Raw genomic sequence first — 14216 nt, 5'->3', positions numbered from 1 at the left:
TCAAGAGTCCATCTTATTATACTAGGGGACCATTCGATAGTCTTATAAAAGCGGGATAGAAGCTGTCTTTGAGCCTGAACAGGTATTTGCCTGAACCTTACTGATCTCCCAGTGCAAGCAACTGTATGAAACAGAATGGTGTAGACTAGCACATTCTAAGGTCCAGGACTACACACTGAGGTGCACACTCAACCTTGATATAGCTGCCACAGAGACACAAAAGAGAAATGCCACAGTTTAAAGACCTCCAGCCACTCTGCACACTGAGGGTCTGGAACCCATGCAAAATACTCCCGAAGTGTTTGGTCAAGGAATATATGAAAATTTAGAACCGGTGTAAAAATGGGTGGCACAGTGACGTAACTAGTAGAGCTGCTGCCTCACAGCATCAGAGACTCAGGTTCAATCCTAATCTTGGTGTGGAGTTTACTCATCCTCCCTGGGACCACATAGGTGCTCTAGTTTCCTCCCACATCCCAAAGACATGCAGGTTGTTAGGTTTATTGGCTGTTGTAAATTTCCCCTAGGTTGTAGGTGAGTGGTAGAATCTGGGGGGAGGGGAGGGGAGAAGGAGTGATGAGAATAAAAAATGTGATTATTGTAGGATTAGTGTAAATGGGTGGTCAATGTCTGACATGGACTCAGTGGGCCGAAGGGTTTGTTTCCATGCTTTACGACTCTGTGACTGATATAATGTGAATCTTGTAATTCAATGGAATTAGCTGTTGTGTACTGCAAGTTATGACTCATGAGGGTGCTGTATTATATATTTGCAACTTCCAAGTATATTTTGTAGGGAAAAATGAATCCCAGACCATTCAGCATCGACCTGGGCACTGAATTCAGCAACACACTCCCAGTAGACTTGGCAACATTCTCTTCACAAACATTTGTAGACTGGAACAACCGCACCACAGGCTAATCAAACAACAGCCTGACAAATCCCCACCAAACCTTGCCTTTTAGCCAATGCCCAGATTCCTCCATCATGATCTCTGATTCTTGTCATCACCTCTGATCAGTTTGACTAGATCTGGAGCATGGTGGGATACAGTTGAGAGGGAGTAGACCAAGGAGTCCTTGTCTTTGATTCCAGACCCTTAGGCCTTGACTGATCAAACATGTTAAAAACCACCTGGTTCACCAATGTCCTTCAGGGAACCTGCCATCCTTATGTGGTATGGCTAATTTGTGACTTGTCCACTGATGTGGCTGACATTTATCCGCCTCAGTTCCTTTGTTATGTATTCAAACTGGTCTTATATTTTCTAACATTCAACAACATACTTACACATCAGTTCCTTTCTTGCTCCATTTTACAGACAGAATTAATGTTTTTTAAATGTTGTTTAAGAATCTCCCAGGAACGTGCTTACTGTATAGTGAATGAGACAATGCACTATTTAATACAGTAGAAACCCAATGCACAATGCACCTTCTGTTCTGTTCCTTTGGGTGTTATACTCAATATTCTACCTGGGTTTAGGATCCTTCCATTTCCAAAGCTCCAGAGTCCATCTTTATCTCCTCCATTTCTGGAATCTGCTGAAGTTGAACTGTAATAAAAATATCATGCATGCATTTACCCTATTTCACATGTACAATTTAAGATATGCAACCAATATTACATCTGACTTATTAAATATAAAGATACAGACAACAAAATCATGGGAAACAAACAATCTGCTGGAGGAACTCAGCAGGTTGACCCACTAAGTTCCTCCAGCAGAATGTTTGTTGCTCCAGATTCCAGCATCTCCAGTCTCTTATGTCTCCAACAAAACCATAGAAACGTGATCACAAAAAGTTCAGACCCAAGCCCTGAGGAACTGATTGGCTACTGGAGTCATTTGTAAACAGAAGTAGTAGCTCTACAGGTAAGTAATATCAACTGAGGAATTATTTATATATCAAAAAGAGGGAAGAAGAAAGAGATTAGATAAACTAGGATTGCTTCATTGGAGCATATGTTCAGAGGGTTTTGATAAACAAGGACATCTCCAGAGAATCAGCAACCAGGGACACATATATACTGTTGTTAGCAGGAGGGGATTATTCACACCTAAGTTACAGTCTGGAAAGAACTTCCTGAAAGGGTGGAAGTATATTTAGTACCAATTTGCGAGGAGCAATTGGATAAATATTTGGAAGGAGAGGAGAGAAGGACATGGAAGTGGAGTTAATTGATAGCTTTTCCAGACAGCCAACACAGGGATAACCCTCAGATATCTTCCATGTGCTCTGTATGATCTGCTGATTTATTTCAAAAATTTTACTCTGAGGAAACAGCTTCTGAATAATACTTCTGTCGTTTTATGGATGTACATTATCTGCAAAGCTTAAACATGAAGACTATTTTCTCAAACATACAGGACACAATTTTTCCAAGTGAAAACAGAGGGCAACTCCCATATAAATATCTTTTGTACCCAAGACAACAAGGAATCTCTTCTGTGGCAATCAAAGGGCCAACTACCCATAAAGTCAAGAAAACATATCAATAAGGATGCAGAAAGATTGATATCAACAGGGAAGACAAACCTTGACTTTGCAATAATTATCACACAGCCTGAGCCAGAGTTAGGTCAATTTTGGTGACTAACAGATAACCTAACAAGAGGTTATCAGCTGTATAGTTGGCAAAGTGGCTGAAAGTGAAAGCAAACCTTGGACAAGGCAAGGAGCATATACTGGATGAGCACAAACCCCTCTGGCACTTGGGTTCAAATCTAACATAGACTGACCAAGTGAATGACTGGACATTCTCTAAAGGCTATAAGGGTGAATGTGAAATACATTTCAATCCCTGCTGAGTGCTGGTGTCAGCCACAACACAGCAAGTAGCCCATTGATCTCCAAACAAGAGACAGGAGCCCAAAATCGAGATCACCTCTTCTCTGCAATACTGAGAATGTTTTGTCATTGCTGAGGTATTATCTTTCAGGTGAGCCCTTAATACAAGATCCCATCTTAAGTGGGCATAAGAAGTGATTTGATGGGAGTGTGGGAAAGTTCCTTGGGGAAGAGATTAGTTTCCAGACTGGCTGCAACTCCAGCATATATTTCAAAATATATGTATGTCCTGAGATCTTGAGAGACACTACATAAATGGAAATCTTTATTTTCTGCAAGTTAGCAATCACACCAACAGAACGACAAATGCAATTTTGAATTTGAGGATCCATGTGCAGATTAACTTTCTAGCGCATTGCATTGGAGTTGGTGAAGTTACTTGATGCCTTGAACATGACCTCAAATTGTCCAGTTTCTTATTTCCTTTCTCTACCTTTCAGAGAGCTTAACAACACAGTAGAGTACATGTACATGAAGTTGCACAGATCCAACAAATCCAGTGAACATTGACAGACCTGATGGTCACCTCTTCACTTTTCTACATGTTGAAACTGTTCCATTCCCCGATAACCTCTGTAGCGGTTAGCTTAACGCTTTACAGCGCCAGCAACCGGGTTCAATTCTGGCCACTGTCTGTAAGGAGTTTGTACAGTCTCCCAGTGTCTGTGTGGGTTTCCTCTAGGTGCTCTGGTTTCCTCCCACATTCCAAAGACGTACGGATTAGGAAGTTGTGTGCATTCTATGTTGGCACCGGAAGTGTGGCGACACTTGCGGGCTGCCCCCAGAACACTACGCAAAAGATGCATTTCACTGTGTGTTTCAATGTACATTTGACTAATAAAGATATCTTAAATACAAATAATTACATTGGGAGCCCCTTGAAATCATTATGAAGTGCTACTCCAGAGGACATATTTGCAGCATAATGTCAAAAAATCAGAATTTGGTTAACGTAATAAAGTAATTGCGATGAGCACAGCAGGACTAAACAGGTCCAAACTTTTGAAGATGAGCTGAATTAACAGCTGAGATAAACTGCTATCTAATAAAATCAGATGATCCATGCAATATCGACCCAGGCACAGGAAAGCGGCATGACAAAGACACACATCCACTGGTCAACCATGCTAAGTCCTCTACAGCAACAGCCTGCAATATAATTTCAGGAATTACATAACTGGCTGGTCCAGTTAAGTTTCTGGTCATTAGCTACTTCCGGATCTTGGTAGTAGGAGTCTTGGCGATGGTAAGACTCCATTGAATATCAAGGTGGTTTGACGCTCCTTCATTGGTGATGAGTCATTGACTAGCATTTTTGTGGTTCGAGTGTTATTTCACACTCAACATGCATATGGCCTAGGTCCTGTTGTTTTCTGGCATGAACTGCTTCATTCGCAGAGCAGTTGTGAATGCAATTCAAAGTGAAAGTTGAGCTTATTGTCATATACATAAGTACATGTATGCACGGGTGCAATGAGAAACTTATTTGCAGCAGCATCATCACAGGCACATAGAATTATATAAGGAGCATTCACAAGAAAAACAAATTAAACATAAATTATACCCAATTTTTACAAAAAAAGAACACAATTAGAACAAAGAAAAGGTTCATTTTAGTGCAAAAGTGATCAAAGTGGTCAGTGTTGCTAAACTGTAGTGATTAGGGTTTCGCCAGTTGATTCAAGAACCGAATGGTTGAAGGGAAGTAACTGTTTTTGAACTAGGTGGTGTGGGACTTCAGGCTTCTATATTTTCTCAGCCTTCTGTTCTGAAAAGATGGCATGGCCCAGATGGTCAGGATCTTTGCAAAATGTTCAATTGATCATCAAATCATCAATCTTCAGCAAATATCAACCTACTGGCGTTATTGTGGAAATAAGGTTACTAATGAAGTAGCAAAAGATGATCAGACTCAGGGAAAATGCCAAGGGACTTCTGCATTGATGTGCTGGGATGATTGATCTCAGCAACCACAACCATCTTCCTTTGTGCAAGTTACTTTTCCTTGGACATTAAGGGGTGTCTTTTCCCCTTGATGCTCATTAACTTCAGTTTTACAAGCATTCTTTTCTATCAAAGGCAGTCACTCTTACATCTGGAACTTGAGTGTTTGGTTCAAGGCTGATGATGACACCATGTGATTCATTGGAGAGCTGCAGATTCGTTGCCTGGGATCATGCATTTCATTTATGAGGAGAGACTGGATATGATAGATTTGTTTTCCTTGGAGTAAAGGAGGCTGAGGATGGACTTGATAGAGTTGTATAAAATTATGAAGGGCACAGCTAGGATAGATAGCAGGAAACATTTCTCCATAGCAGAGGCACCTGAAACTAGAGGCATAGGTTTAGGGGAGGGGGTGAGAGGTTTAGAGGGAATTTGGAGAACTTTTCCCACCCAAAAGATGGTTGAAATCTGTAAGATACTGTCTGACGTGGGTGATGGATGCAGATACTCTCACAACATTTAAGGAGTATCTTGATGAGTACTTGAATTGCAAAGGCATGAGAGTGCTGGTGTGATTAGTATAGATATGTGCTTGATGGTCAGCATGGACTTGGTCATCTAACATAGTGATCTTTCAAGAATCACAGGAGTCAGGAAGGCTCCGAGAAGACTGGAAAATTGCAAATATAACACCACTGTTTAAAAAAGAGGGGGGGGGGGGGTTGCAAAGGACAGAAAATTATAGGCTGGTTAGCCTGACTTCAGTAAGATTTTAGAGTCCATTATGAAGGATGAAACTTTATAGTACTTGGAAGGTCATGATAAAATGGAGCAAAGTTAGCATGTTTTTGTTAAGGGGAGATCTTGAGGGAACAGGCAGAATTGACAAAGGAGAGTCAGTGGAAGTTACTTACTTGGATTTTTCAGATGGTCTTTGACAAGGTGTTAAACAAAATAAGAGCCCATGATGTAAGAGACAAGGTACCAGCATGGATAGAAGGCAGAAGGCAGAGAATGGGGATAAATGGGTCCTTTTCAGGATAGTTGTCGGTGATTAATAGAGTCCTGCAGGGGTCTGTGCTGGAACCACAATTTTTCACTCTGTATGTTAATGATCTGGATGAAGGAATTGACAGCATTGTGGCCAAGTTTGCAGACAATACAAAGATAGGTGAAGGGACAGGTAGTCTTGCAGAGGCAGGGAGTCTGCAGAAGGCCTTGGACATGTTAGGAGAGTGGGCAAAGAAGAGGCAGATGGAATACAGTGTGGGGTTTTGCACTAGGAAGAATAAAGAATGTAGACTATTTTCTAAATGAGTATAGAATTCAGAAATCAGAGTGAAAAGTGACTTGGGAGTCCTAGTTCAAGATTCCCTTAATGTTAACTTGCAGGTTGAGATGGTATTAAGGAAGTCAAATGCAATGTTAGCATTAATTTTGAGAGGGCTAGAATATAAAAGCAAGGACGTACTGCTTTTTAGGTGTTGCATTTGTAATATTGTGAGCAATTTTGGGAATTTTGGGTTCTGTATCTAGGGAAAGATGTGCTGGCCCTGGACAGGGTCCAGAGGAGGTTCACAAGAATGATCCTGGGAATGAAAGACTTAATGTATGAGGAGTGTTTGATGGCTCTGGGCCAGTAGACCCAGTAGTTGATGGAGTTCCGAAGGATTTGGGGGGGGGGGGGTGGGGGGGGGGGGCAAAGGGAGAATCTCATTGAAACCTACAAAATACTGAAAAGCCTGGATAGAGTGGATACAGAGGGAATGTTTCCATTAGTAGAAGAGTCTAGGATCTGAGGGCACAGCCTCAGAATAAAAGGGACATCCCTTTGGAACAGAGATGAGGAGGAATTTCTTCAGCCAGACGGTAGTGAATCTGTGGAATTCATTGCCAGAGGGCTGTGGAGGTCAAGTCATTGGGTGTATTTAAGGCAGAAATTTATAGGTTTTTGATTGGTAAGGGGGATAAGGGTTACGGGGAGAAGGCAGGAGAATGGGGTTGAAATAAAAAACCGCCATGATTGGATCACGAAGCAAACTCGATGGGCTGAATGGTCTCATTCTGCTCTTATATCTTACTTTATGTTCTTAAGGCACTGATGAATGTGACGTGACAGTGAGCAAGCTGAAATGAAGAACTGGCCGTGTCCAAAAGAAGTCCCAACTGCAGCAGGAACAAAGTGTAAAACTCTTGTTGCACAGTACAAATTGCCTGGCTACTTACTCCCCACCATGAAGATGAATGCAGGGAGTATATAAGGGGGCATAATAAAAGACAAAAAAGTACACTATTTGCAACTAAAATTTTATTTATAGAGAATATTTTAATGCAATTTTACATTGAAGATATAAATGCAACAATTAAAATTATAAAATCTCTGATCTTCATTAGGTATGATTGAAAAAATAGATGTACTAAACTCAGGATTAGAATTTATAGATTACAGTCTCTGAAGCATAAACAGATTTTAAAATGTACAGTATCACTAATCTTATGGGCAGCCTAATATTTGGCTATTTTCCCCCAGAAAACCCATTTCTTGATTACATTAAGGATGCTTACAACATTCCATCACAAATAATGAGAAATACTTTGAAGTGCATTCTTACCTCAATATGCCAAACTTGGGCTTGCTTCATAAATGTACAGTGCAATATGGAATGTATTGACTAATAACAACCCCAGAAGTGGTTGCAGGGACAAGAAACAGTATAAGCAGGTGATTAAAGCCACCTGTCTGCATCAAAATCCACTAACCTGCCACTGTGACTCAATGAAAAATTATACTCGCCTTTCAAATGATTTGAAGACAGTTTGGGTGAAATCTGAGTAGCATTTTGATTTTCTATGTGTGAGATACTTATCCATTGTACCTAAACAATCTATTTTTGGAGTTTTACCTCCCAACTGCCTGCTGCAAGAAGTTCTGTCTGAGTGGCAGATTCAACATAACCCCATCCTCTATGTCAGGAACAGCATCATTTATTTCAAACCCCCAGCAACAATAATGTCTAAATAACATCTATGCTAATGCACCTTTTTATCTGTGCAGCCTATTTAGATATACTGGCAACCCTAGCATAAAGAATGCCCATCAAAAGGGGCAATCCAGTGTTCATTGCAGCAGTCAGGCTGGGCTCATCATTCATGTTTTGCTGAAGGGAAGTATGCAACTGTAGGAGTGAGACAGACCCTATTAAGCTTGCAGTGGGAGATGGAATTTGGCAGCTTTGCAATGCATCTAATTGCTGGATTTGTATTTTTGAATAGATCATAAAATGTGATTAAAACATGGATAGTAAATATAAACTCTTCAGTTATTAATAACTATACAGATTAGTACAATATATTCAGCATTTATAAAACTAAAATAAGATTTATGGGCAAATGTTTAATGTTCCACACTAAGCATTGTATTAAAGATAATTTAATCATTTACATTTTATAGAAATGCAAACTTATCTAAAAAATATGGCACTAAAATAGAAAACTTAGTTTTATGGTACATTCAGACCTTTGGATTAGTCTCAAGGAACAATACATAAAAAATAATTGAATTTAATCACTGTGATGGTCCCTGAAAAAAAATCAAAATGACAGCATCCATTAAAACAAGTTGGTGAACTACACCATCTCAAGCAGGAAGACAAGCTCTATTCGATCTAAACAAAATATAGTGGCATGAAAATCTTCTGATAAAATACAGACTCAAGCAACTGGTGTGATGCAAAGAGGACATTTTTTGAGGTAGAACATGCAGGAGGATACTTAAGGTTTAGATAAAATGCTGAAAACAAAAGTAATTAACAATATAAACAAATGCAACAGTATTTTAAATAGAGATGTACTAGGGTATCAAGTGAAATCCCTAATAATGCAAATCTTCAAGTATTCTTTGAATTTGCAGGCAATATTAATGATGGACAACCCATTATATGGCACATAAATTAATATAAATTTGAGAATGTTAAAGTAAGGGGCATTGCCAGGAACATCACCTGTACAGGCAACAAAAATACAGAAGCAGCAAATGTTACTAAAACATACTTAAAACTAGGTATCCAAACAGCTTTGATGTCTGTATACTGTTCATTTTTTGCTTTGCTACAGCCCTCCTAGTATAATTTCATGTACTTTCTAAAGAAAAAATGTGGTTTTATTTATTACTATATTCAAGAGCTTATTCTTATCTCATCAACAGTAGCACATTTATTTTCTTATTGATATCTGACACAAGATTATAAATTAACAACCACAGTCACTGAGGTTAACCCCCATATCCCATCATATCTATAGCAAGTTTTGCTCCAAAATTATCTAGTGACATACTCTTAAGTTACAAAACTACATTGACAGAGGAGGCTTTGTTTTATAGCGGCGACTTTCAATGGACAGCAAGGACAGTTGAACTTGGAAATTCAATGAACCGCCCACCTCAGGCTCATTCTTCATTTGAAACCTCACAACCAACATTCTTACAGCCTCCACACCACCAACATCCACATTGCAGAAGGTACTATTTCACAGTATTATACTGAAAGAAACTATGAAATATCTTGTATAATTGGAAGGAAAACTACAATATTAAAGATGCTGGCTCATTGTAGAATGGATCTATTCCATTAATATAGAATATTTTCCAGTCAAAATTATATTTTCATGGAAAGCATACAAAGATTATTTAAAAACCTTATTCATTTCTTCACTTTGGAAAATGGATCAAAAGAATAGCTTGAACAATGTCAGCATCTAGCCTGTTAAAGATCAGGAATAATCAAGACCCAGAGCTCTGTGTTCTCAGCCAGGATTTGAAATAGATTCCATTCCAATTGTCTTCAGATACAGGGGGACCTATACTGAAAATTCAATGCAATCTCCTGTTATTTCCCAGAATTTGTTTTTAAATGTATATTCAATTCTTTGGATTCATGGCTGCTATTCTTCTAACTAGAAATGCATTAATCAAGTAATATACAAACACAGTGTCTTTAAAGACAACTAATGCTTGTAACACTGTCCAGAAAACATCTACAGGACATTCAGGTAATGCAGGTAACATTTTATTAAACAGCCTGCAAGTGGCAGTCACCATTTGACTCAGTTTACTCTTTGCCAAAAGTCCTCTTAATGTCCTCATTTTAATAAGGGTGTAACATTTCAGCTCCAAGCTATTACAGTGTGCTGTTTGGAACAGACATTTAAAATGATTGGCAATTATACAACAGAAATGCACACTCTTTATAACTAGTGAATGGAATCATTCTGAATGGCTGGGGTAGTTCACACAGCAATTACACTTCTTTTGTGGACAGTGATGCTAGTTGACACAGTTGCAATATAGAGTGAAATTCTAGTTAAAAAAAATCCAAAACAAAAACAACTTTTGGAATACACAGGCAGACAAATGTCATGAATTACATTTAATGTATCCCACTTATAATTTAGACACCCCCAGTTAAGGAAACAGGCAGGTTTGCAGCTTTGCCACAAATTACTAATACTGCCAAGAAACAAAGCTTTGGATCCAGGTATAATAAGTTTAGGAGTCAGATCTGTGGGAACATGGATGCTTTGCTTTTCACTAGCTGTGTGAGGTCATTTGCAACAGCTCAAATCCTCTTTCTACAGCTGTAATCAGCTGGCTTCTCCCAGTCATAGCTTTAAGGATGCCAAGGTGAAAAAGGTGCATCAATTCTAGGGGTGTTCCAATCAACATCTTCTAAGATTTTACTGACAATTTAGTGGTAATGCCAGCACAGTTTCCATGTTCAGTATTTTATATATTGTCCTGAAACTTTAATAGGTCTATGAAAATAGAAATATGCTTAAGTCATTTATACTTCATAAATTGAAACAAAGTTTCTGCGAAAACTTGCATTCATATCATCAGTACTGAATAAAACTAACCTAAATCAGGTTTTTCCCTGTACTGCACTGAAGCCTGCTGAGTTTAAAAATTGAACTCTTCCTAAAATTCCTGGATGCGAGGAGGTTTGCAAAAGAATATTAACCAAAATAATCAGCTCTCAAATTACGATCTTCAGAACTTCACCCTGTTAAGAAAGTACAGAAGATCAAGAAACAAATTTACACTTGACTGATTCTGTACATTATTCAAATGTGCACCGAAATAATAGTGATAGAGAAATGTTAGTAGCACAAACATATATATATATATTCCGTATTCAGTTGACAATTTTATAAAAAAGTCAACATGCCAACATTTCAAGTTAGTTTTTCATCACACAATTGATACATTGATTTTGATATGTTTCAAAAGGCAACATAGTTTCATAAATATTCTTCACCCTCCCGAAGCACTGAGCTTATCCAATAAAGATCAATTAGCCAATAAAGTCAATAAAAGATTTTCCAGGTTAATTTGGATTTTCAGGACAGTTATTCCAAATACGAGCAAAGAATGCATGTGTGATCACACAGATCAAGCTACTTTTCAGGAAAGCCATCATATGATACAACTTCAAATTTATCAGCATACATCATTTCCCCGGTTACATTATCTGGTGTTTCATACCTGCACTGTCAATTTCAACTTAGAAGTGTAACTTATTTTTCACAATATATCCTTCTTGAAACTAATTTGAGAACTCTGTGTTAAAATCACACTACAAATGCAATCTGCTGTTATTGTTTTGAATAACAGATATACCTCAAAATTTACCCTTCTTACCATGAGCTTGCACGTCCCCATAGGGCATCATCCTTTAACACAAGATCAGATCACTTGCAATGTCCAAAACAATTGTGAAGTGCAATGACAAGAAAAATGAGGAAGGGCATCTGCTTTTAACAGATCAGTCATATGTGATGAGGCATTTGAGCACATCTTTCTTTTTAGCATTTTTCTTTGTAGCCTACATTGTCTTGTATTTCCAACTTACATTGCAAGGCTCCATCAAGATGTTTTACTTAGAGTCAGCTGCCAACAATTAGCAGCTACTAAATTCTTCTATGCAAAAGATGAAGCCTGTGACAATCATTGGCCCAATGGGGCAGTGCACACTGGCAGTCTTTCAGGAGCTTAAAGCTTCCCGTCTTGGACGTAACTAAGCCAGATCAAACTTGTCAGATTTCCCAGCAAGCCAGATAACAGTGAGATGGCAAGTGGGGAAAAATAAAACAGACTTACACAAGTCAAAGAATAGAAATATCTCTGCACAACTGAAATCAGTCAGGAAATTTCAGAAACAAAATTATAGAGAAGCATCGTATCAATTTAACACAACCTGCACTCCGGGGACATGCAAGATTTAGAAATTGCAATGTGAACCACCAGTTTTTACATCTCAGTTAAAAGCACCCGACTTAACATAAATGCTTAAATGCCCAGCTTAGCTTTACAACATACAGAAAATAGATTTTTTTAAAAAAAAAGCAGAACCTGCACATCTTTCCATCCTTCCCTTGAATTTAATGAACAGCTCTTTCTCCCATCCCTTCACCAATTAGTCTCCAGCCTAAACTGCTAAATAAACTCAATTCTTTCTTTGGGATGGAGGTATGAGGTGCACTGGTAATTCACCAGGCAAGTCATAACCTTCAAGCTTTATGCTAATCAGGTGACAGGCCAGAGCAAATTCCTCATCATCCAGCATTCCATCACGATCGTAGTCAGCCAGTTTCCAGATCTTCCCCAAGACAGTGTTTGGCAATTTAGACTTGACCATTTCTTTCTTTGCATTGTTCCCACTGATTTTGCCATTAATTGGTGAGAGCATGTAGAAAATTTCATCATATTTTGACTTCTCCCTTGCCACAATCCACTCACTGTCATCTATTCCTGCTTCAGCTCCTTCACCATAGCCTTCATTAAAGGGTCCATTAACATTGCCATCAAACGCACCACCCATCACTTCCTGTGCTGGCTGGCTTGCTTCTTCACGCCGGATCAAGTTCATTAGTTGGGCAATGTGATTGGCCAACATTTCATCTACTGCCTCCAGCAGTTTGGGTCTTAGGCTGTGAAATTTGCTGAAGTCATATAACTGCAGCATTTCCTGTCAAAAGCAAACAAAAAAATAGGTTAAGTAACAGCAAAACCTCATTGGATCTGAAAGCCAGCCTTTCATTCTCTGAATAAACCAAAAACTAAAAGGCCAAATTTGATACCAAACTTATTAAGCCTTTTTTTGCTTAATAAAGTTTTGGATTCTTATGACAATCTTGCTGAAGTAAGTCTGTTGTAACTGGTGCAAGCATAGCTAATGTTCTTAAATCCATACAAATTGCCTGAGGAAAGGATAATATTGTAGTTAGATGAAAAGGGCTCAAAGGAGTACACCGTTATTCATGAAATGCACTGTGCAGGGACAATGCATTTCTGCACCCTAACCCCTTGTGTACCCTCACCTATCCCATCAACCACACCCCCCAGCTATACTCACTGGTGGCCACACAATGGTAGAAACAGAAAGAGAAAATGCCAGAAGCATTCAGCAGATCAAGCAACAGGAGTGGGGAAAGGAGCAGAGGTGAAGTTTCAGGTCAAGGACCCTTCAACAGAATTGAAAGAGTGAGAAAACAAGTGTGTTAAGTTGCAGAGAGGGGAAAGGGTGGGGAGTAGAAGGGAATTCCTATAACAGGGTGCAGACCAAAGTTGTAAAAGTAATTACCTACTAGACACAGAAGGAAGAAACAAGTTGAAACAAAGGCATCTGTGGAGAGACATATATACAATGGGAGGGGTTTGTTGGGGGGAAATGTTAATAGGGTAGCAGAAGTTCTCAGGCTTTCAATTTTCCATAGAATTAAAGTTTTATTTATTTTCCCATAAAATGAGATTACATTTCAAGATTATTCATCCAACTCCTGAGATGTACTCAGCATTTTTTGTTAGTGTCCATCCAAATCTACTTTCCAGATCAGAAAGTTGATAGCATTACTGAACCATAACAAGCATTGACTGCTTTCAACATGGAACACTCACTAATAATGTCTACATTCAATCCCAGAAAGAAGAGGATGTGCAAAGGAACTTAAACAGCCAAGAAAATGCGTCATTATTTGACCTTTAAATCACTGACAAAACATTGCCATTGTGTTCTTCCATTCTTTGCTACAATGTGTTTACACTAGAGACTGCAGCATGAATTATTTCCAAACTTTTCACACTGCAGTGCACAGACTATAAATTCTAAACAACACGTTGCTGTTTCTTTGTTCTCCTAATTTTATTCCAACACATGAGATGTGGACTACATTGTGGTACTGAAGCACAAAGATTTTGTTCTGTTTTTGGGAACAAGCATTCCTGTACAAGTAGGAATGAAATGCATTTTGACATAACTACACAATGGCTTCAGTCTAAAGACTTCACAATTTATTGTTAATCTAATGATAGTGGACAAAATCAGGAGTTTCTAACATTCAGTCTGTGGAATTGTGTTTATTAC

The 14216-nt window shown here is 38.7% G+C and overlaps 1 protein-coding gene across 1 annotated transcript in view; it reads right to left on the bottom strand.

The window, feature by feature from the left end:
* Positions 1 to 8214: 8214 nt before the first annotated feature.
* Positions 8215 to 14216, bottom strand: part of LOC127571850 (EH domain-containing protein 4-like) — a 66397-nt gene continuing 60395 nt past the window's right edge. The window contains exon 6 of the mRNA XM_052018598.1: positions 8215 to 12821. Coding sequence (XP_051874558.1) covers positions 12300 to 12821 — 522 coding nt within the window. The 3' untranslated portion in view covers positions 8215 to 12299. The remainder of the gene's footprint in view (positions 12822 to 14216) is intronic.

This window comes from Pristis pectinata, chromosome 1, assembly GCF_009764475.1.
Source record: "Pristis pectinata isolate sPriPec2 chromosome 1, sPriPec2.1.pri, whole genome shotgun sequence".
NCBI classification, from domain to species: Eukaryota; Metazoa; Chordata; class Chondrichthyes; order Rhinopristiformes; family Pristidae; genus Pristis; species Pristis pectinata.
The sequence above is the reverse complement of the archived record's forward strand: the minus strand, read 5'-3'. Positions and strand labels throughout refer to the sequence as shown.